Source organism: Danio rerio, chromosome 24 (genome assembly GCF_049306965.1).
Source record: "Danio rerio strain Tuebingen ecotype United States chromosome 24, GRCz12tu, whole genome shotgun sequence".
Taxonomy (NCBI): Eukaryota; Metazoa; Chordata; class Actinopteri; order Cypriniformes; family Danionidae; genus Danio; species Danio rerio.
In genome coordinates, this window is record NC_133199.1 from 28,768,284 (window position 1) to 28,791,090 (window position 22,807).

At 33.4% G+C, this 22,807-nt stretch overlaps 2 protein-coding genes and 2 non-coding genes across 15 annotated transcripts in view; 2 read left to right on the top strand and 2 right to left on the bottom strand.

Moving 5' to 3' along the window:
* Positions 1-21,734, bottom strand: part of pde7a (phosphodiesterase 7A) — a 92,015-nt gene extending 70,281 nt beyond the window's left edge. For 6 of the 12 annotated variants that reach the window (XM_068217012.2, XM_068217011.2, XM_073939944.1 and 3 more), the window contains exons 1-4: positions 20,802-21,734; positions 16,948-17,049; positions 12,064-12,218; positions 2,653-2,777 (exon numbers count right to left, since the gene is read on the bottom strand). In XM_068217012.2, the coding sequence (XP_068073113.2) occupies positions 2,653-2,724 (72 nt within the window). In that variant the 5' untranslated portion in view covers positions 2,725-2,777; positions 12,064-12,218; positions 16,948-17,049; positions 20,802-21,734. The remainder of the gene's footprint in view (positions 1-2,652; positions 2,778-12,063; positions 12,219-16,947; positions 17,050-20,801) is intronic. The other 6 variants (XM_073939954.1, XM_073939952.1, XM_073939945.1 and 3 more) reach the window with 2 other exon arrangements.
* On the top strand, positions 41-17,256 carry dnajc5b (DnaJ (Hsp40) homolog, subfamily C, member 5 beta). Its single transcript, XM_695291.8, has 5 exons — positions 41-1,319; positions 2,194-2,316; positions 10,790-11,003; positions 12,078-12,252; positions 16,968-17,256. The coding sequence occupies exons 2-5, from the start codon at positions 2,210-2,212 to the stop codon at positions 17,051-17,053; spliced, it is 582 nt and encodes a 193-aa protein (XP_700383.1). The 5' UTR covers positions 41-1,319; positions 2,194-2,209; the 3' UTR covers positions 17,054-17,256.
* Positions 20,340-20,425, bottom strand: trnay-gua (transfer RNA tyrosine (anticodon GUA)). The gene is given in 2 exon segments: positions 20,340-20,375; positions 20,389-20,425. It is a non-coding gene; the product is annotated as a tRNA-Tyr (tRNA).
* trnaa-agc (transfer RNA alanine (anticodon AGC)) lies at positions 21,320-21,392 on the top strand. Its single transcript has one exon. It is a non-coding gene; the product is annotated as a tRNA-Ala (tRNA).
* Positions 21,735-22,807: the final 1,073 nt, after the last annotated feature.

Genomic DNA, 22,807 nt, shown 5'->3' on the forward strand with positions numbered 1-22,807 from the left:
AATTAAAACATATTTATATGAATACATTTATTAAGCATATAAGCTAATAATAAATAATATAGCACAATTAGGTAGCAGGTATACAAAATGCAGTAATATCCATAATGTAAAAGTTTTACTTAACAAATTTGGTCTTTATGCATGACAACTTTAAGAGAAAAGGAAGCCTAAATAATAAGAATATGATGATGATAATAATGACAATTAATAAATAAATGATAACAGCACTGTAACAAGTAGAAAATCTAATATTATATAAACTAAATTTTAAATTTGTAAATGAAAAAAAATTTAAAATACTTTTATACATTTTGTACTAATTAAATTGGGTTTTATTAATGGAAATATGCAGCTGCCTTTGTACAGTATTTTAAAATAGTGAGCCCGTGCTTGAGGATGATCATATAGTGTTGCAATAATTTTTAGAATATCAGTGAAATCAAATTGACTGAAATAACATACTTTTAAAATATCCTAGCTCTATTTGTGACGCCAAAAAACGTGTGGATTAAAACATGTAGCAATTTATAAATCAACAAAAAATTGTCCAATCAATTTTGCAATACTCAAAATAAATGGTCATAAACCAAATTAGAAAGACATAAAGCTAGTTGTCAACAGTGAAAATTATTATTATTATTCTGTCAAACTAAAACAATAGTTTTTATGAGACAATACTAATAACATTGTAATATTGTAATAATTAGTTCGTTTATTATTATACATTTGCGATTCCCACTACTGGTTTGCAGCTGGAAAGGTATCCGCTGTGCAAACATATGCCACAGTAGTTGGCGGTTTATTCCGCTGTGGCAACACCTGATAAATCAGGAATTAACCCGAAGGAAAATGAATGAATGAGCATACATTAGTAATTCGCTACATCCATCACAAAACGCCAATAAAAACGTCAATGCCACAAACACACCACAAGATGGCGGCCTTGCATCGGTAAGGAAAATACCAAAACAAAACCATTCTTGCACGTACACAATGCAAGATTACAAGTAGTCTGATAGCACTAAAACCAAACATTTAATCTTCCAGTTGTCATGCAGACTCACAAGTCAGTAAAATAACATTCTCACAAAAAACCCACACAAGTATTCCATCAAAGTGTTGCTCAAATACCGGGAACTGAAACCTAATGAACCTTTTTGGTAACCATGTTAAACTGGTCTGAAGTTACCTGAGCTCATGACTAGTTCCATATATAATTCATCTCCTCAGTAATCTACTCACCTTCAGAGAAGCAACCCGACTCCATTAGCCTGTCTACCTGCCCTGAAGAAGCACTCGAGTTTGGAAACTGTCAACAGGTAAGTACATTAATGATTTTCGGATGGATTTACAGCAGCATTTCTCTCATATATTGCTTATGAATTACTTTTTAACAAGTAAAGCTCAACAGAAGTATAAAGGCAGTGTAATATTTTAGAAGTGTTTAATATTCAATGAAGGCTCATTATGGATGGTGGAAATATTCAACATTGGGGGTTGGAGGTTATTAAACCCATATGGGTAAGAAAAAAAAAAGAAGAAAGAAATATGGCTTAATATGCTAAATATATTTTGTAACTGTGAGGCTGTGTTTTGGAAAACGAAAATATATTTCATCTCAACCTTCATATACCAATGTATATTTTAAACATTAATTTTAGGGCCAAGTAAATACATTTCCAACCATTTTCACAGTAAAATGTGGATGATATCTATAGTATGCCTTATTTAAAAATAATACTAATAAAATGGAAGAATTCAATTCTAAAAAGGATGTTCCTTGCTTTTAAATGTTTTAGACATCAAACAAACATTTTCTTTTAAAAAAATAAATGCTTTTAAATAGTTATTTTTAAAAATTTTTTTTAAATTTTTGAAAATAAATTTATATAAATAAATTTTTCAAATATGTGTATTTTTTGGCCATTTTTGGTGTATTTTGAAAGTATATTTCTACAAATATATCTGAAAACCTCTTGTGCGTTATTGTTATCTTTCTCAATAACCTTAATGTAATTTCTTACAAATAGATGCTTGTAAATGAATGTAAACACAAACTCTTGGTTGATGGAAAGAGTGACGTTGCGAGTCTCAAACAAAACGTTTGTATCTTGTTCAGCACACAGGACAGCCTGACCTGACCCACTGTCTTATCCAGTTTACTGACGGTTTGCTTGTTCTTTTGATGTGAAGGTAATGGTTTAGGATCATGGCTGAACAAAGGCAACGGGCCCTGTCCACATCAGGGGAGGCTCTTTACCAAGTTCTGGGCCTTGACAAGAACTGCACCCATGATGACATCAAGAGATCCTACAGGTACGACGTGATTCACACTCTTATTCGTCCGGAGATGCATTTACTTTGGCTTCTGGTTGCTCTTTTGAGGGAGCAAAAGATGAAGAAATTGCGAAACTGCGCCTACTTCCCCGATAATCTCAGCCTTCAGTTGCAGTGGAGCTGCATGAATATAATATGACTTCCACAAACCTAAAATATTCATTATGCTGAACAGATGGCATTGGGTATTTTACTGGGATATCAGGAATGATGAAGGAGTCTTACATGAGATGTTGGGGGTGCAGGATGCGTTTAAGTGCATGAGTGATTCTGGAGTGCAGATTTCAGAGCACCATGGAAACACACCAACCTTACCTTCAGTGGTAATATCCCGATGCTGAGATCAAACTTGTAGGTTTCGCTTGTCATTTGGGTTAAAACCTGCATAAAATGTTATACTGCTGCAGGGCAACCCGTGGGGCATCCTGAGGGGGAGAAATCTATATGAACAAAAAACATAAAATTTTGTAAATAAAAAACATCAGGGTCATTTTTATATATCGTATTACTAAAACCATTGAAATTAAAGCCTTTTTTTAGAAATAAATATATATATATTTTTTAATATTTAACATACTTGTAGTACTTATTGTGTTAATCCATTTTTTATAATATTTCTTATTTTATTTAGTTTTACTTAATCCAGTCATAACTAAAATAACAATTATTAATAGAAATATAAACACTAACTTTTTTGAATTCATAATAAACAATTTTAGTACCTTACTTTTAAGTTATTTTTACAGAAAAAGTAGTTTTTTTTAGATTAAAACTATGGACAGATTTGTAAATGAAAGCAAGCAAAATGGATGGATGGATGGATAGATAGAACAGACAGACAGACAGACAGACAGACGATAGATAGATAGATAGATAGATAGATAGATAGATAGATAGAGGCAGCACGGTGGCGCAGAGGGTAGCACGATCGCCTCATTGCATGAAGGTCACTGGTTCGAGCCCTGGCTGGGTCAGTTGGCATTTCTGTGGGGTGTTTGCATGTTCTGGGTGTTTCCTGGTGTAAGGTTGCAGACAGACAGACAGACAGACAGACAGACAGACAGACAGACAGACAGACAGACAGACAGATAGATAGATAGATAGATAGATAGATAGATAGATAGATAGATAGATAGATAGATAGATAGATAGATAGATAGATAGATAGATAGATAGATAGATAGATAGATAGATAGATAGATCAACCCAATTACTCCACTTGACTCAATTTAATTTGAGTAAACGAAAAAAGGTCTTGAAGTTTGATGCTTTAAAATTTTAAGGCAACTTTTTTTTAGAGTGTAGATAAATAGAGATAGATATTTTTTTCTAAAGCTAATACAACAAAAACAAACCTTAGAAAATTGGAATATTTTAAGGTAAATATAAAAATATTATAAAATGCAATTTTGTTTTATTTTAATACAATTTTGTTCAAGTTTAAGTTAGTTTTTAATAAAATGTTTTTCTTTTTAAAATATTTCTTAAATGATGTTTAACAAAGCTAGGTAATTTTCACAGTATGTCTGATTTGATGATATTTTTTTCTGGAGAAAGTCTTAACTGCTTTATTTCGGCAAGAATAAAAGCCGTTTTTAATTTTTTTAAAAACATTTTAAGGTCAAAATTATTAGCCACTTTAAGCGATATTGTTTTTTTACTATAGTCAACAGAACAAAACATCGTTATACAATAACTTGACTAATTACCCTATCCTGCTTAATTAGCATTTAAATGTCACTTCAAGCTGTATAAAAGTGTCTTGAAAAATATCTAGTAAAATATTATTCACTGTCATCATGACAAAGACAAAACAAATCAGTTATTAGAAATGAGTTATTAAAAATATTATGTTTAGAAATGTGTTGAAAAAACTCTTGTGTTGAAAAAAATTGGGGGTAAAAATAAACAGGGAGGCTAATAATTCATGGGGCCTAATATATATATATATATATATATATATATATATATATATATATATATATATATATATATATATATATATATATATATATGTACATACACACATACACACTATTGTATAAACAGTACAATATAGAATATAATATTAGAATATTTTAAATATAAAAATATTTTAAATGAATATATGAAAAAAAAATGTTTTATTGCAGTTCATGTGGAACCTGCATGCCATACATATATGAATAAATCATATTGTAAATGTAGAAAACATTATAAATATTTAATACATTAAAAATAGGTGTAGAAAAATGTGTATTCTTCGATGCATCTTTCCCATAGCTGCAATTGATTCGCAATTCATGCAAAACCTTAGCTCCTTCAGTAGTATCTTTTATGCTAAAATATGAAGGCAACACGTCAGAGGGCTTCATTAGACAAGTTCATTTCAAACACCAAACTGATGCTCCGCCAATTATACAACCTAATTACTCTAATTTACACGTTGTTCAAGGAAGCATTTAAATGGTTAGCATTTTAACAGCACTTGTTTGCTGTTAATGAATATATAATCATCACAACTCTTGCAGGCGCCATTGGCTTAATCAAAAATTAACAAGCGAGTTTGCTCGGAGCATTATAAATTGTGAATTACATTTTTGTTTTTGGTTCAGCAACAACAACAAAAAATGTAAAACACTGCCAATCTTAAGGTGAGACACTTTTTCTTCACTTAAGTTTTTTGGCTTTGCATAAATAGACATTTTTAATTCAGTGTATATAGTATTTCTTTGTTACAATTTATTAATGTGTACCTTCATATTACAAATAAAAGACATATTATAAAAGCTTAGTTTTTCTGCATTGTAAAGTTTTACATAAATTGAATATGTTGATATATTATTTCCCTGATTATATATACATTTTGTAATAAAAAGTCCCAAAATAAATTTGATTTACTGTGTTTAAGCCTGGCTTCATCCACTGGTCAGATATTTGTGCAAGAAATTTATGCAAATTGGCCCATTTTTAACTAAAGATATCTCAGTTACATATTTAAACATAATATTTAAAAAACCTTGTACTGCAAAAACATATTTGCAATTATTAATGTACCTAATCGACAAGGAAATATTAACTATTAGTTACATTTTCATCGTTCACCTGCAGCGTCTTACCTAAAAAGTAAAAAAAAGATTTATACTCCTCCCCATGTCTTTTAACAAAGAGCATCAAAAGTCTGTGTTTAACATGACCTCTTTAGCACAAAGCAATAGCTTGAACTTTTTTTGCTGAATCTTTTCTGAAACGATATGCCATTTAATATCAATCATCTTTCAGCATTTCTCTAAGTTCTTCTTTAGATTTAGCATGTTCTAACTTTCTCTCCAAGTAAAACTGCTTATAATATTACCTTTACATACTATATATAATGTCATAGTGTATATGATATTCAGGTCTAGACTCTGTGGAGGCCATTTCATGACTGTCTTTGTTTCATCAGCTGTTTTTAAACTGCATTGTAAGGGAATATGTTGATACATTATTTCACTGATTATATATACATTTTTAATTACAGAGTAATAAAAAGTCCCAAAATATCTCTCATTAAAAAGTGTCAACATACAATTTCGAACCTGACTTTATCCACTGGTCAGATATTTGTGCTAGAAATTTTTGCAACTTGGCTCATTGTTAACTAAAGATGCTTCATTTACATATTTATTTCAAGCATAACATTTAAAGAAAATCGTGCAATACAAAAACATATTTGCAAATAATAATGTGCTTTAAGTGTCTTCTCTATAAAGTAAAAATAGATTTATACTCCTCCCCTTGTCTTTTAAAAAAATAGCATCAAAAGTCTGTTTAACATGCCCTCTTTAACACTTTAACTTTTTGTTGAGTCGTTTCTGAAATGACGCACCATTTGCTAACAGTCATCTTTTAGCATTTCTAAGAGTTCTTCCTCAGATTTAGCATGTTCTAACTTTATTTTTCTCTCCAGGCGAAACTGCTTATAATATTACCTATACATCTTATATAAAATGTCATAGTGTATATAATATTCAGGTCTGGACTCTGTGGAGGCCATTTCATGACTGTCATTGTTTCATCAGCTGTTTTTGAACGGCATTGTAAAGGTTTTCATAAAGGGGATAAATTGATATATTATTTACCTGATTATGTAGAATTTAGAAATTTCTGAAACGATGTGCTATTTAATATCAATCATCTTTTAGCATTTCTCTAAGTTCTTTTTATAATTTAGCATGTTCTAACTTTCCATTTGACACTGCTTATAATATTGCTCATACATACTATATATAATGTCATAGTGTATATAATATTCAGGTCTAGACTCTGCCAGATCTTTCATGACTATCTTTGTTTCATCAGCTGTTTTTAAACTGCATTGTAAAGGAATATTTTGATATATTAATTCACTGATTATATATACATTTTGAATTACAGAGTAATAAAAAGTCCCAAAATATCTCTTTGATTTAATGTGTCGAAAATTTTGATATTAAAAAATGTCAAAATACAATTTTGAGCCTCACTTTATCCACTGGTCAGATATTTGTGCTGGAATTGTATGCAAATTGGCTAATTTTTAACTAAAAATACCTCATTTGCATATTAAAAACATGTTTTTTTTAAAATCTTGCAAAACAAAAACATATTTGCAAGTATTAATGCACTTAATTGACAAGGAAAGAATAACTATTAGTTTAACTTGCTCCCTATTTATCTGCAGCATCTTACCTATAAAGCAAAAATAGATTTATACTCCTCCCCATGTCTTTTGACAAAATACTATAAATATTTATGGTTTGATATCCGATCATCCACAACCAATCTGAGGTTAGGGATATTGCATTTCACAGCTTTATAAAATGTCAAACTCTTCCTTATTGCTTTGCGCAGAGAGTTTGGACAAGCTGGCATTCATTGAGAGCGCAGACCTGAACTGAGAGTCAGAGACAGAGACGTTTGCAATGCACTGCTGCTTCTAATGGGAAAAATGTCAGATTCGGTGACGTTCCTCTCGTGTGCCGAGGAGCTTTCGGAGGCACTAATGGGGTCTGCGGTCTTGCCGACACACAGACAGGTCAAGCAGCGAGCGCAGAAGACAGCGAGCCGCTAAAAGTCACACCCTGCTGAGATCATCAAACAGACAGACAGCGTTTTAGAGCGCCACATGTTAATGAGTCGCCTCTTACTGTGCCCGTCCAAAAAATATGTATACTTTTTCTGGCTAAAATATATTTAAAATATATGCTAAAAGTGAGGTATTTTTGGAATGTAAAGGAATTTAGTTTCGACCTTCAAAATAAAGCTTAAATTTAAGACAATAAAATTTCCAAAATTGGTGGGAGATATCAAGTATACATTGTATACACACACACACATGCGTACATGCATACACACATACAGTCGTATGCAAAAGTTTGGCCACTCCTGATAATTTTCAGAATTGCAAGCCATAGCCTTTCAAATGAGCAATTTTATTTGGATATATATTTATAACCCAGTGTAAAAGCAACATTTCTGTTCAGACATAATATTTATTTAATCAACAGATGCAATGCAATACAAAAACAGACAGGTGCAAAAATTTGGGCACCCCAACAGAATAATGACATTAATCTTTATACAGCTACCGTTCGCTGAAATAACAGCATGTAGATGCTTATTATAGTCAAGGAATTCAAGTGCCTGAATTCTTGCTGAACATTCTTCCTTGCACAATTTCTCCAGTTCAGTCAGATTTGATTGGTGCCAAGCATGAATGGCTCTTTTCAAATCAACCCATAGATTTTCAATGATGTTCAAGTCTGGGGACTGGGATGGCCATTCTAGTACATTGTATTGTGTCTGAGCATGAATTCCATGGTAGATCTGGAACTGTGCTTTGGGTCACTGTTCTGCTAAAACATCCAATCCTGCTGTAACTTCAGCCTCTTAAGTCCTGAACATTGTTCTTCAGAATCTGCTGATACTGTGTGGAATCCATGCACCCTTTAACTCTGACAAGGTTTCTAGAAGAGCAGTGAACCTACACTGGTCTCACGGTTAGGTTCGGTTACGATTATTATGCCATCGATTCGGTTCAATTCAATATCTTGTTGCATCACGGCGCATTGACGATGCTTTCCATACACAGTTTTATATTTTCTTCACAGAAACTAAACGGCTGCGATTGGCTCTTGTGTGCTGCGCTCTTCACACATGAGTGGTACTGATAAGCGGCAAGCGAAATCGGTGATCGCAGCTGATCCATGATAGACACTGTGGAGAAAACTCTGCAGCCACGCGCTCATGTCTGTATTCAGAAATATTGCTGTAAAACAGCCGAGAGGAGAAGAAAATTCACACCAGTAGGTCAAATGGGCCACAGTGTGTGTGTGTGTGTGTGAGAGAGAGAGAGAGAGAGAGGGAGAGAAAGATAAATGGAGTGCTTTCATTCTCAATCACAGTGAAAAGGGGCTTCTGCTGTAAGTTTAAGCGAAAGACTGATCCAGCAAACACACACGCAGTGAAATTGTGCACAGTTTCTGAGATTTAAGTAGTTAGAGCATTGTAAATACTCGCGCTCGCTTCCCTTGCTATAGCACATATGAGATAAATGACGTCAATACACAATAACCGGTTATGATTATTACTAAACCGTTACCGAATTGTCCGCGACTGCATCATGATGCACCAAAGAAACAATTAATTTTGACACCCCTAGTTTCTAGTGCCTGTGAATGATAAAGTCCTCATCATATTTTACAGTAGGAATCAGATACTTCTCCTGGAATGCTGTATTCTTTCTCCACCATTCAAAGCGCCTATGGTTGTGGCACCTGTGGCATCAAAATGATTCAGGCTTGTTCAGATGAGCCTTAGCATACATCAAACGACTCTTCTGAGCTGTTCTTTGTGATGAGTGCACTGAACTGTGGAATGATCTACAATGACATTATTAGCAGCAAGATGTTCCTGGAGCTCTTTGGAGGTGGTCTGTGGTTTGTCTGTGACCATAATAACCATACTTTGCCTTTGCCTTTCAAATATTTTTCTTGGTCTAGCACATCTTTCCTTCACAAGAACGGTTCCTGTGGCCTTCCATTTTCTTACTATATTTCTGACTGTAGAGATAGGAGACTTTAAACCTTTGTGATAGCTTTTTCTCCTTCTAATTCATATTGATGAATTATCCTAGTTTTTAGTTCATTAGGAAGTTCTTTTGAGGTTCCCATGTTGCTATCAGGTTCACAATAAGGAGAAACACAACTAGCAATCAGCTGTCTTAAATATCCTTATTCATGATGGGTTGCACCTGTGTTAGGATTGTTAAGGTTCACTGGGTCACTTAAATCAATCACCTATTTTTCAGTTTAATTTAAATTTCACACACTTATTAATTCCACAAAACTGCTACACTACATATTTCTGTCTGAAAAACATGACATTATCTAGCTTATTTTTAAAACACAGAATGGCATTTCACTGCGATCTTCTCTTGCTAATGAGTTAAAGAGCACATTATTGTGCAGCCACAGAGGGGTGCCCAAGTTTTTTCATAAGACTGTATGTATGTATGTATGTATGTATGTATGTATGTATGTGGGTTAACTAGACGAGTTTGGTTAATTAAGACAAGTCATTGGAAAACATCTGTTTTGTATCCAATCAAAATATATATATATATACATATAAAATGGGTGGGCATAGATTAATTTTTTTAATCTAGATTCATCTCTGAATTAATCTAGATAAATCTATATTAAAATGGGTTCTTTTGAATTATGCCGAAGGCATTCCAGAATGTGTGCTACCCAAATAAAAAGTCTTTGAGAACAGGTTTCTCAAGCCAGGTGGCGCATTAATCCAGGGGCTCATCTCCTGTTTCCAAAATGCATCACAAACTGCTTGAGAAACTGTTCTGCTATGATAATTGGTGATGAAAATAAACTATGTTCAATAAGATGTACTTGTGTTTACTGTTTATTCAGTTAAACATGAATTTTGCACTGTAGGCCTACATAAGCTCAAAACAGGGATTTTTGATCACCTTAATCTGACTAAAGTAAAAACTGAACTAAACAAAAATGGAATTAAGAAATGTAGAGTATGCATATATTAGTGCCATTATTAAAGTAAACACAGCGATGAGTAAACACCCTCATGTAGAACTTTTTGCCATATTTTTGACCAGATCCACACACATGGCTGTCAGTAAAGGGCCGTTTTGAATACTTATTTTCCACATTGCATGTAGTATGAGGATTTATTTATTTTTCCTTTTTAAACTAATTGCTTTTCTTGGTCAATTTAATTAGGCAAACAAAAAAAGTCAAATTACACGAGCTGGAATGGATTTTGCATTTCTGAGGACACTGCATGACATTACATATCATATCAGGGGTAAAAAAGTTTTTTAAAAATCAAGCCTCCAGTAAGATCTTCATCCTGTTTTGCAGTGGATTTTTCTTCATCTTAAAAATGTCCTCGCCTATTTTTTATTTATTTTTTCTAGGAAACTGGCTTTAAAATATCATCCTGACAAGAACCCAGAGAACCCTGACGCCACTGACAAATTCAAAGAGCTAAACAATGCGCATGCGGTGCTCTCTGACGTCACTAAGAGGAACATTTATGACAAGTACGGCTCTCTGGGTCTGTATGTGTCGCAGCAGTTTGGAGAAGAGAACGTCAACACGTACTTCATGCTCTCCAGCTGGTGGGCGAAGGTGCACTATCACTCTTTTTCCTACACAGTGGAAATATTGCACTTTAACAAATAATTTTTATATGACCTGACACATTAAATCATTTGAATTATATTAGTCTCCCACATAAAACAGTATTATTAGTTACAGTAAATATTGCTTTTATTATTATTATTATTGTTGCTTTTAACTACTAACAATAAATGTTTTTATTTTTTACATGTTGTTTGAATAAAGTCACTAAAAGCTATATTATAAATCAAGTTATATTGAGCATATTTTTGTTTATATTATTAGTTTATATTTGTTACATTTTTTAATGTTTATATTGTTTTGATTATTATTTCAGCCTTTATTTAATCTTTATTTCAGTTAGTTGATGTTTATTAAGTTAACATGCTAGTAAAACAACTGTCATTTATATTATTTCTGATTCAGCACTTATTTTAGTAATTATAGTTTCATCCTAACTAAATGAAAATAAAAATATTTTGATCTTTTATACATTAATAATTTTATTTTTAATGTTGATGTTAATTTATTTGAATTATTTTGGTTTTAGGGTTTACGAATGAATTAACTATAACCCTGTTTATCTAAAACATATATTTTGAAGCATATTTTATCATGCTTTATTTTATTTTTAGGAATATAATTGTTTTTCTTGATATACTTGAAAGTATTTCATTATTTAGATTATAACAAAAGTATATTAAATATAAAATCAATATTGACCTATTAATTTATATAACTGCTGTATTATAACAACTAATATATAATAATATACTTAAATTTTTATATATATATATATATATATATATATATATATATATATATATATATATATATGTTATTATATAACTACTCATTTTTAACTATATAACTGTATATAAAAATATATACAAAACGTGATTAGAGACTCCTAATAGTCAACAAGTGAATCAAAACCTTTCATCAAAGTCAATTTTCTTAGGACAAATTAGAATTTTTAATTTAGTTTTCTTTACTTTAAATGTGGACTACTGCATATAAATTGTGAATGTATTTGTATCCAATGCTGTGTGCCTTTCTGATTGCGTACCTTTTCATTTATAGGGTCTGTTTGCTATTTGCGGCTTGCTGACAGGTTGCTATTTCTGCTGTTGTCTGTGCTGCTGTTTCAACTGCTGTTGTGGAAAGTGCAAACCGCACACACCTGGAGAAGAGGATCCAGAGGTCTACGTGTCTCCTGAAGACCTGGAGGAGCAGATACGTACGGACAATGAGAGAGGTAAACATCTACAGTACTATGCAAAAGCCTTAGGCCACCACCAGCTTTGGGACTAGGGAGCCTAAGACTTTTGCACAAATCTATCTATCTAAAAGGAATAGAGCAAGTGCAGGGTCGCTTGGGTGAATTACACCTTTTATATACAAACAGAAAATATGGGAAATATATACACAATATTCAGAACAAAATGATTTTTGAAATCAAAAGACTAGCATTAAAAGTCTGTGTTTAGCGTAACCACTTCAGCACCAAGCAACCATACTGCATTTTTTGTTAAGTATTTGTGTTATTTAATTTCAAGCATCTTTCAGAATTTCGAAGAGTTCTTCCTTAGATTTAGCATGTTCTAATTTTCTTTATACACACACACACACACACACAAATATGTATGTATATACACACACACACACACACACACACACACACACACGCGCACACACATATACACATATATACATACATATATATATATACATATATACATACATATATATATATATATATATATATATATATATATATATATATATATATATATATATATATATATATATATATATATATATAATGCTTTTTAATTTTGCCTATAGATATATACTGTATATAATATTCAGGTCTGGACTAATTATTCATGACTGTCTGTTTGTTTCATCAGCTGTTTTTCTCTCTGAATATGATTTTATTACATTAGCAGTGTGTTAGGGATCATTATCATGTTGAAAAACAAAACTAATACAAATTAGTTCCAGCATGAATTACATGACCAACTGAAACCGGTCTGTACTTTTCATCATTCGCAAACCCATCCATTCAGATAACAGCTCTGGCAGAAATGCAGAAGACAGAAACACTTTTTTTTAATATGACTTAATTAGTGAGACCTGATAACGTGAACTTGAATATGCATTTTCTGGTTGCACTTTAATAAAGTGAATTAACAGTAATATATAATGTCATTATACCCTCACTAATACATCAAATGTAACTGGGGGCCTAAGACTTTTGCACAGTAATGTAAATCCCATCACTGTCTCACTGTAATATTCACTACTGACATGGCCTCAGTCAAAAAAAAGTTGATGTAAATTGTTAAAAGAGACATAAAATGATGAAATAATTTTTGCATACACATACTGTATATAATATTCAGGTCTGGACTCCGTGGAGGCAATTTCATGACTGTCTTTGTTTCATCAAATACTCTCCAAATAAGATTTCATTAAATTAGATTAAATTAGCACTGTGTTTGGGATCATTATCATGCTGACAAATAAAACTATTAGATTAGGTGCTTTCTAGTAGGAATTACATGACAAATTAAAACCTGTCTGTACTTTTCAGCATTCAAAATTTGCTAATTCTGCTAATAATATATATGTTCAAAATTGGTCGCCACAGCGGAATGAACCGACAACTTATCCAGCACGTTTTATGCAGCGGATGGCCTTCAAGCCACAACCCATCTCTGGGATGACATCCACACACTCATTCACACACATACACTACGGACAGTTTAGCCTACCCGATTCACCTGTACCCCATGTCTTTAGACAGTGAGGGAAATGCAGAGCACCAGGAGGAAACCCACACGAACGCTGGGAGAACATGCAAACTCCACATAGAAACACCAACTGACCCAGCTGAGGCTCGAACCAGCTACCTTCTTGCTGTGAGGCGACAGCACTACCTACTGCGCCACCGCGTCGCCCATACTTAAACTTGAAGATTTAAATATTACATATTACGCAATTAAATCTTCGTAATTTGTTTTTAAAAGTAGATTCGTCATTTTTCTAATAAAAAAATTAAGAGAAATTTAAAAAAAAAAAATCAAACAACAGGTTTTAATGTAGCGGATCTCAGCTTATCAGTTGTGTAACAATGCTTTTAACCAATGTAACAATAAGACTCCCTACATATAAAAATAAACAGCTGATACTTCTGAGCCAGATGTTTGGATATAATACACCGTTCTTCTGCCAGTGAGCTGTAGGAGTCTTTTTTTTTTTTTTGCTGCAGTCCCTCACAAAAGTGATAATTACAGTCTGACTCAGTTCTCAAAGTGTGTTTGCATACAAGTTTTTTATAGCATTCTCACAATAAAAATAAACAATGGTTTCTGTCGCTGCATTTGAAAGGCTGTGCTGACAAGAAATGCCTTGTTTTGTGTCACATTAGAACCTGCCAATCTAAAAATATACAGAGGATGAATCAAAGTTGACTCGCGCTTCCATTTAAGTTGACTCGCATTCACCTTGCCAAGCTGAGAACATAACGCAAACATGATCCAGTTTTTTTTTTCTATTAATTAGGTTAGTGTGCTTTTACTTGTTTAATACTTTAGCTTAGTTAGCTGTAGACACATTTTACCTACACTAATTCTTGGCAATGTGTGTGTATATACATACATACACTACCTGACAAAAGTCTTGTCGTCGATCTCAGTAGTAAAAGCAACATATAATAACTAGACTTCTAGTTGATCATTTAAAAAAGTGGCAGAAGGTAGATTTTTCAGATGGACTGCATCCCATTCATCTCAAATACCGCACAAGACCTAATAGAACCCGCATGGACACAAGATATTCACAGAAACCAGTCAAGTTTGAAGGAAAAATCATGGTTTGGGGTTACATTCAGTATGGAAGCGTGTAAGAGATCTGAAGAGTGGATGGCAACATCAACAGCCTGAGGTATCAAGACATTTGTGTTGCCCATTACATTACAAACCACAGGAGAGGGCAAATTCTTATTTAGCAGGATAGCGCTCCTTCTTATACTACAGCCTCCACATCAAAGTTCCTGAAAGCAAAGAAGGTCAAGGTGTTCCAGTATTGGCCAGCCAAGTCGCCAGACATGAAAATTATTGAGCATGACTGGGGTAAGATGAAGAAGAAGGCATTGAAGATGAATCCAAAGAATCTTGATGTGCTCTGGGAGTCCTGCAAGAACGCTTTATTATTAATAAGATATTTGAGTCATGGCAGAGATGTATGGATGCAGTCCTCCAACCTCATGGGAGTCATACACAATATTAATTATTTTTCCACTGCACAATGGCTTTATATTCTATACTGTACATTACTTCTGTTAAGTGACAAGACTTTTGTCTAAGCAAAGTTAGACCTTACTGTCCTAATTTAGTAAGGCATGATAATATTTTTATTTTGGTAAAATAATTGTAATCTAGAGGCCTGTGCCTTTCAGATAAGCCACTTCTGATACCAAAGTATCAGCTAAAAGACAAGTTATTATTCGTTGTTCCTAAAACTTGGATAAGCGACAAGTCTTTTATCAGGTAGCATATATGCTACTTTATATGTACTTACGCTGACATAAGCAAGGCCTAACATTTATATTCTGTATGTGCATTACTTCATTAATATCAACAAATTGGGGGAAACACGTCCAATTGTTGTCATTATTACTAAATTAACTAACTACAATGTATCGAACTAACTAAAAAACTAATGAAAAAAATGAAAAGAAAATCTGTTAAATAGCTACATTAATAAGTCAAACGTCATTTTAATTTATAGTTATTCTTTTATTTTATAGAAAATTCAGATTATAAGTAAATGTTTCAATAGTTACTCAGTACTAATAGTCATAATGTCAATACATTTGTTTTTTTCCCCAATTTTAAACTTTTTTATATAAACTATTCTCATTGACTTGGTAAGATGTTTCATTAAATTAACTTAAAGCTAATTTATTACAAAAACAAACACTTGAACATGTGTCACTGTTATAATAACATAAGCCTAGAAAGAAGGTATTCATCAGGATTTTTTTAACGCAATTCAACTAGATTTGATTCATTTCGACTCCGATCCTATCCGCTTGTTAAGTGTATTGTAATGTCACGCAAAGCAGCTTCTGGGTCCAATCGCTCTACTAAACTGTATGGGGAGACTAAAAAAATGGTAATAATAAACGTTTTCAAGGCAAAAAAATAAAATAAAATCACAATCACCCACGCCTTAAATGCCTGATAGCAAGAAAGTGATTAATTTTTCAGAGATTGTTAAAATATTGGTGTCTAAAGCAGCAGGTTCAGAGAATGTTTTGTAAGCCATGATTTTATATACAATTCACTTTATTGTGTTACTTTTTATGACCAATAGAGGTCATAAACAAATATTTTCTCAGTTCAAATGAGAAACAGCTTGGACCCAAAAACAGTATTCCATTCAAGTTAATGCATTTACATGCAGAGGGCAGATTTTATGACATATACTGCAGCCAACCACCAGGGGGTAATGATATTATTTTGGCTTCACTTTTTTTAAGATGTGTGAAGCAGATTTAATAAAAGTCAGGAATTGTTAATAAATAACATTGTTTTTTAAAAGAACTGTTTCCAGAAATGGTTCTTCTATTGCATGGCTACAAAAACAACTACATTGAACCTGTGTTTTTACCTCGCGAGCTTAGAATCAGAAACTCTCTGAGCACTAGGTAAGCCAGTGGACAGTGGGCTGCCCTTCAAAGCAGCGATACAGAGCCAGCTCAATGAGGTCATAAAAGTGCAGCCAGCAGGGGCAGGCTAACGGCAGATTGCTGGGACGTCCTTGGAGCATACAAAACACTTTTCACTTCAGCAGGAAGTTCAATTAGGAATGTGAAATGGCATGCCATTAGGTGGACTAACCTCTTGTTTATTCCATATTGATCATACGTGACCTCTTTTACCTGTGATTCTGCTTTTCCAGATGGTGACACTCCGATTGTGCTGCAGCCAACCAATGCAAGTGAGAAGACCCAGCTGATCGGTGATGGACACAGATCATACACCTAAAAGCAAAGGAGTCAAGATAAATACTGATTTAAAAATTCTGAGCAATTTTGAGCATATTGATGTCTTTTACAGTATACTGCTTGTGTTAGGACTGAGAAAACAAAAATTACTCAATTTCTTAAGCTTTGTTTAACCATGCTGTTTGTAAATAACAGATATTATATTTGTCTTATGCTTAATGTGCAATTAAAAGAAGATAATGTGATCAAGCTGAGTGATCATTTCTTTAGTTTAGATGATAAGACAGTATTGGAAATCACATATTTCTGTATAATAGGCTATATGCACAAGGAATTTTTAGCCAGGCAGCCCAAGGGCTTCTGGTAAACTGTCTTTAAAACGCTAGCTGTCCATAAAGACTATACATTGGTTAAAAATTACATTGTATTTGCACTTCTATAACTATACATAGTCTTCATGCAAATAAAATGGTTTATGAATTCACTCTAAAAATACAATAATGATTTGTAAATATCTATGGGTATAATGAGATGATATTATTCTTCTAAACAGTAACTAAAAGCAAGTCAAAAGTCTAAAAATGTTTACAAATTCATTAGGTACGCACTCGCAAACTTTTTTGAGCACTTCCCCTGGGAGGAATATCTACCACTATTTTAAAGTGGATTCCAGTTTATTAAGGGAATGAGAAAAGATCAGAGCAAATGAAACGGTGAAAACTTAACATAAAAAAAGTGAAAAACTGAACTGGAAAGCAGCCCTTAACCATTAACAACAAGTAAATCCTGAATAGGCATGGGCCGGTATAAGATTCTGACAGTATGATAACCTTGGATATAAATGTTTCACGTTATCACGGTATTGTGATTACTTATTACTTAAAATATATTCTTTTTAAATGTCTGGGTAAAAAAATAAAAAAATCCCCCTTGGAAAAAATATATTTTATTTTTTGAAAGATTTAAAATATTTTAGAGCAGTAAACATGTAAGGCTCAATAATTTAAATGAATCATTGACTGCTGTTTTCCTAAGTTTCAAAAAACCCAGATTTCTTTACAATTTAAAATGGCATCTTTGGATATTTTTTCTGCTGAAGATACTGTTGCCCTAAAAAACAAATAAATGTAAAATAAAAATCTTACACGTACCTCAGGAACGGTATTGCAGAAAATTTTGCCAGTTTTAAAACCTTGACTTTTTCAAACCGCGATATACCTTAAAAACGATTATCGTCCCATCCCTAATCTTGAAATGTCTTTTATTTTGATCACAACCTAGTGACTGGTCATAATAAATAATAAAGATATTTCTGTACCTTTATCAATGGTTATAAATGACATTGTATTTACACTTTTATAACTCTACATATTCTTCATGCAAAAGAAAATTTGTTTATAAATTCACGTTAAATATAATAATTTGTAAATATCTATGAGTATAATGTGGTGATCTTATTCTTCTAAACAGTGAAAAACTAAGCAAAAGTCTAAAAATGTTTACAAAGGCTTATTATTAGCAGATCTTTTAGGTACGCACTTGCAAACTTTCTTGAGCACTTCCCCTGCGAGGCATACCCACCACCATTTTAAAGTGCATTCCACTTTATTAAGTGAATGAGAAAAGATCAGAGTCAATGAAATGGTGAAAACTTAACATAAAAAAGACAAAAATTGAACTGGAAAGCAATCCTTGATTAACAACAAGTACATGTAAATCCTGAAATGTCTTTTATTTTGATCACAACCTAGTGACTAGTCATAATAAATAGTAAAGATATTTCTGTACCTTTAACAACGGTTATAAACGACATTGCATTTGCACTTTTATAACTATACATAATTTTCATGCAAATAAAATTGCTTATAAATAGTAATCATTTGTAAATATCTTTGGGTATAATGAGGTGATATTATTCTTCTAAACAGTAAAAAAAAACTAAGCAAAAGTCTAAAAATGTTTAGAAATTCTTATTATTAGCAGATCTTTTAGGTACACACTCAAACTTTAAGCATTTCCCCTTGGAGGAATACCCACTACCATTTTAAATTGCATTCTACTTTATAAAAGGAAAAATGAGAAAAGATCAGTCAACAAAACGGTGAAAACTAAACATAAAAAGACATAAATTGGACTGAAATGCAGCCCTCGCTTAACATGTGGAGCCAAAATATTTTGATCGCAACCAAGTGACTGGCAGCTGTAAAGGTCATAATAATACATACATTTTCCCGTTATGCTTTGTCATTTTATATAGTTCTTCTTATGGCTATTGGGCTTGGGTTTTGTTAGTTATTCGATGTCATAGAAATTGGCTGTGATGTCATGATTCTGAGCTTGTGTTTAAATATGTGCAAGATGGCAGTGGCTATTTCAGACATATATATATTTTAACTGTCTATGCCAGAGGTGGCCAAAGTAGGGCCAGGTCAAAGTTGGCCAATGATAACCTTTGGTTTATCTCATCTGAAAAGAGAGGGAAAATCATAGAGTTTTCTGGGACGACTGCCTTTGACAGATATTGTCATTTGAAATTTAGCATACCTTTAGTTTCTTTCTTTAATTGAGGAGCTACAAAAAATGTAAAGTTTTAATTCAATGTAAATAAGTCAGACTTTTTAAAATGTAAATACTGTCAGCTGACAGATTGAGGACAATACACAAGACATCTGTGAGCAAATCAAAACAAACACAGGAGCAGCTTGACTAGTGTATTCTGCATTGAACTCCATTGTGTTCTATATGGGTTCATGTTTTTACATTAATAGGTAAATTATAATGTGTTAAAAATGATGGTGCATAATTAAAGAATATATTTTAAAGTAAATTTTTCTAGTTATCTTTAAATATTAGCAATTAGGAAATTACCCATGGAAAAGTTTGTTATAGGGTTTGGTATATTTAACTTCAGCCCACAGCCCTCAATCAATTTAGGTTTTTGGCCCTTTATAAGAAAATGTTTGGGCTTCCCAGGTCAATGAAATGTATGTATATCTATAGTACGTATAGTACTGTATGTGTGTCTTGTGTTACATGCCTACATTTTGTATTGATCAACGCCCTTCTTCCCTAATGCATATTTCAAAATACAATCCCCTCGTTTTGACAGATAAATGTCATTTTTTCTATAAACATATTCAAATATATAATGGGAGAGAAGAACACGCTAAAGCACTGTGTGGAAAATGATGACATGTATGTGATGATTTAGAGATGAGAACAGAAGAGTATCAGTGTAATGGCTCTGCTCTATACTTCTTTGTAAAGAAAGTAACCAGGACGAACATAAACATAAGTTAAATCGACTCAAATTGAAAAATTAAGTTTCCTTCGAGCCGGATTCGAACCAGCGACCTAAGGATGTCAGTGTTTCCTCTACAGTCCTCCGCTCTACCAACTGAGCTATCGAAGGAACCCGTATGCAGCGTCACCGATCCTTGGCTTTTGAAACAAAAAGACCAAAACATTACATTGTTTCACGAATGTTTACAACAGCCAAAACCCGATCAAATATACCGCATGCAAGTTTCTGGGAGAAAGGGTTACCTTAAAGACAAAGTGTAATATGTTGAGGGTGTAGAAAATGTATTAACTATTCACAAATCACCACAATTTATGATTAATTTGATAGCGACACGTAGTTTCAGTAAAAAAAACAAGTAACGTTAACCGAATGTTCTACTTAAACACACGGATGTTCTGATAGAGAAAAGGAACGTTTTGTTCCAAATTTAACAAGATAAGAAAACTTACAAGCATTAAGAAATTACATTAATAAGACAACTTACATGCAGATTTCTGTAAACCAGCAAATATACAGCAGGTCTGCGCAACTGATGATAACGTTAATCCTCGCCACAAATAAAAGTGCGTTATATGACGCACTCGAAAATACAATAAGTGTAACCATTTAGCTTTACTACGAATACGAACGATTAACAAAATATGATTAGCATTTCAAAGCCATGGTAAATTCTACTTATATGTTAGACCTATTTGTGTTTATTTGCAGTAAAACCAAGGTTAACGCGTTTTAAAAAGAGGATCTAAGTTATAGACAACAAAACATCCACAAGTTACTCACGATTAATGTTCAAACTTACTAGCTACTTAACTTACTTACAAACTACTACAAATACAAACATGCTAGCATTTAACAAAAAAATAAAAACAAAGAAAGTGTAAACGAAGGTTTGACATTATTCTCTAATAAAAGTTTATAATTTGACAAGTGACTGGCAACACACTGCACGTGCGGGAGTCCAGATGCTACCATACATACTAGTTAGCAAAATGCTAATATGAAGGGGAATTAGCTCAGATGGTAGAGCGCTCGCTTAGCATGCGAGAGGTAGCGGGATCGATGCCCGCATTCTCCAATGTTTTCCCCATCTTAACCGTATTATGCGTTATTTTTTAGGGTAAACTAGCCTAACCGCGGTGCATCTGAAAGTCCGGAACAGGCCCCGGTCCGAAACCGTAACGGGAGAGTCGGAGAAGACATCCAGGTGTTGAGCTAAGGCACGCACCAATCAAATCCATTTTATAGGTGAAGAGCTCTAACCTTTGTTAAGGGATTAAACGTGTGGAATAACGACTTCGAAAAACGCTGCACATGTTGGTTTTTAAGTCCTTTTGACGAAGATCTTAAATAAAACCGATAGCCAGGCGATAAACTCCTAAAAACACGTGTCGCGTGAGTTACGGTGTACATCCGATGCTTCGATAGTTATCTGGCAACTTGCATCGCGTGGAAGTCGTCGTCAGAGGGGCGGGGTGAAAAAAATATTTTAAACTTGAACTGTAATAACTAGTACAACCACAGGGTGTCAATCTAACATAAAGGATCTTAAATAATCAACCGATGCAACGCATTTAAATTTGCGTTTGACAGAGAGATTCAATAGATTTTTCACCCAGTATAACGTTATTTTTGATTTACAAACATTAAAATAGCACAGAAGTGATGTGATACCAGTTTATTTAAACACTGATGTTTTTGGTAAAAATTAAAATCACAGTTTAAAACAAAGCGGCTTGTCACTCCAAACTTGTAGCAATTACAATATTGAGCCAATAGGTGGCGACAATCAACCATGAATATGATGAAAACCTTCATATCTTTGGCGAACTCGAGTTCATTATTTCGCGAGCGACGCGGTGTCGCTTCGCTGGTTCGAGCCTCGGCGGGATCAGTTGCCATTTCTGTGTGGAGTTTGCATGTACTCCCCGTGTTGGCGTGGGTTTCCTCCGGGTGCTCCGGTTTCCCCCACAAATCCAAAGACATAGTACAGGTGAACTGGGTATGCTAAAATTGACCCCAGTGATGGGTCACAGCTGGAAGGGCATCCGCAGCATAAAACATGCTGGATAAGTTGGCGGTTCATTCCGCTGTGGCGACTACAGATTAATAAAGGGACTAAGCTGAAAAGAAAACTAATGAATGAATGAGTTCATTATTTCAAATGTAGAACGCATGGAAAGTAGCTGCATAGAGAGATGTTGCACGCGCTGGTGAAGATTGTGGGTGTTCACTGGGGTTTAGTGGATAAATGTGAATTTGTTTGCAGCTAAATTGTTAACAGTAATACAGCTAACACTAGAAACTACGGTTGTAAAATATTAATTTTAACAAATTAAAATACATGTTGTGACTCAGAATCCACAGCTTCTTCCTTTATCGCTGGAACTGCTCTGTCTTTGAGGAGACATTTTGGCCAAATCCAGCACTGAACTGAGGGAATATGTCCTTTTCAAATGCTGTGCACAGCAAGCTAGGGTATATCTTCTTTTA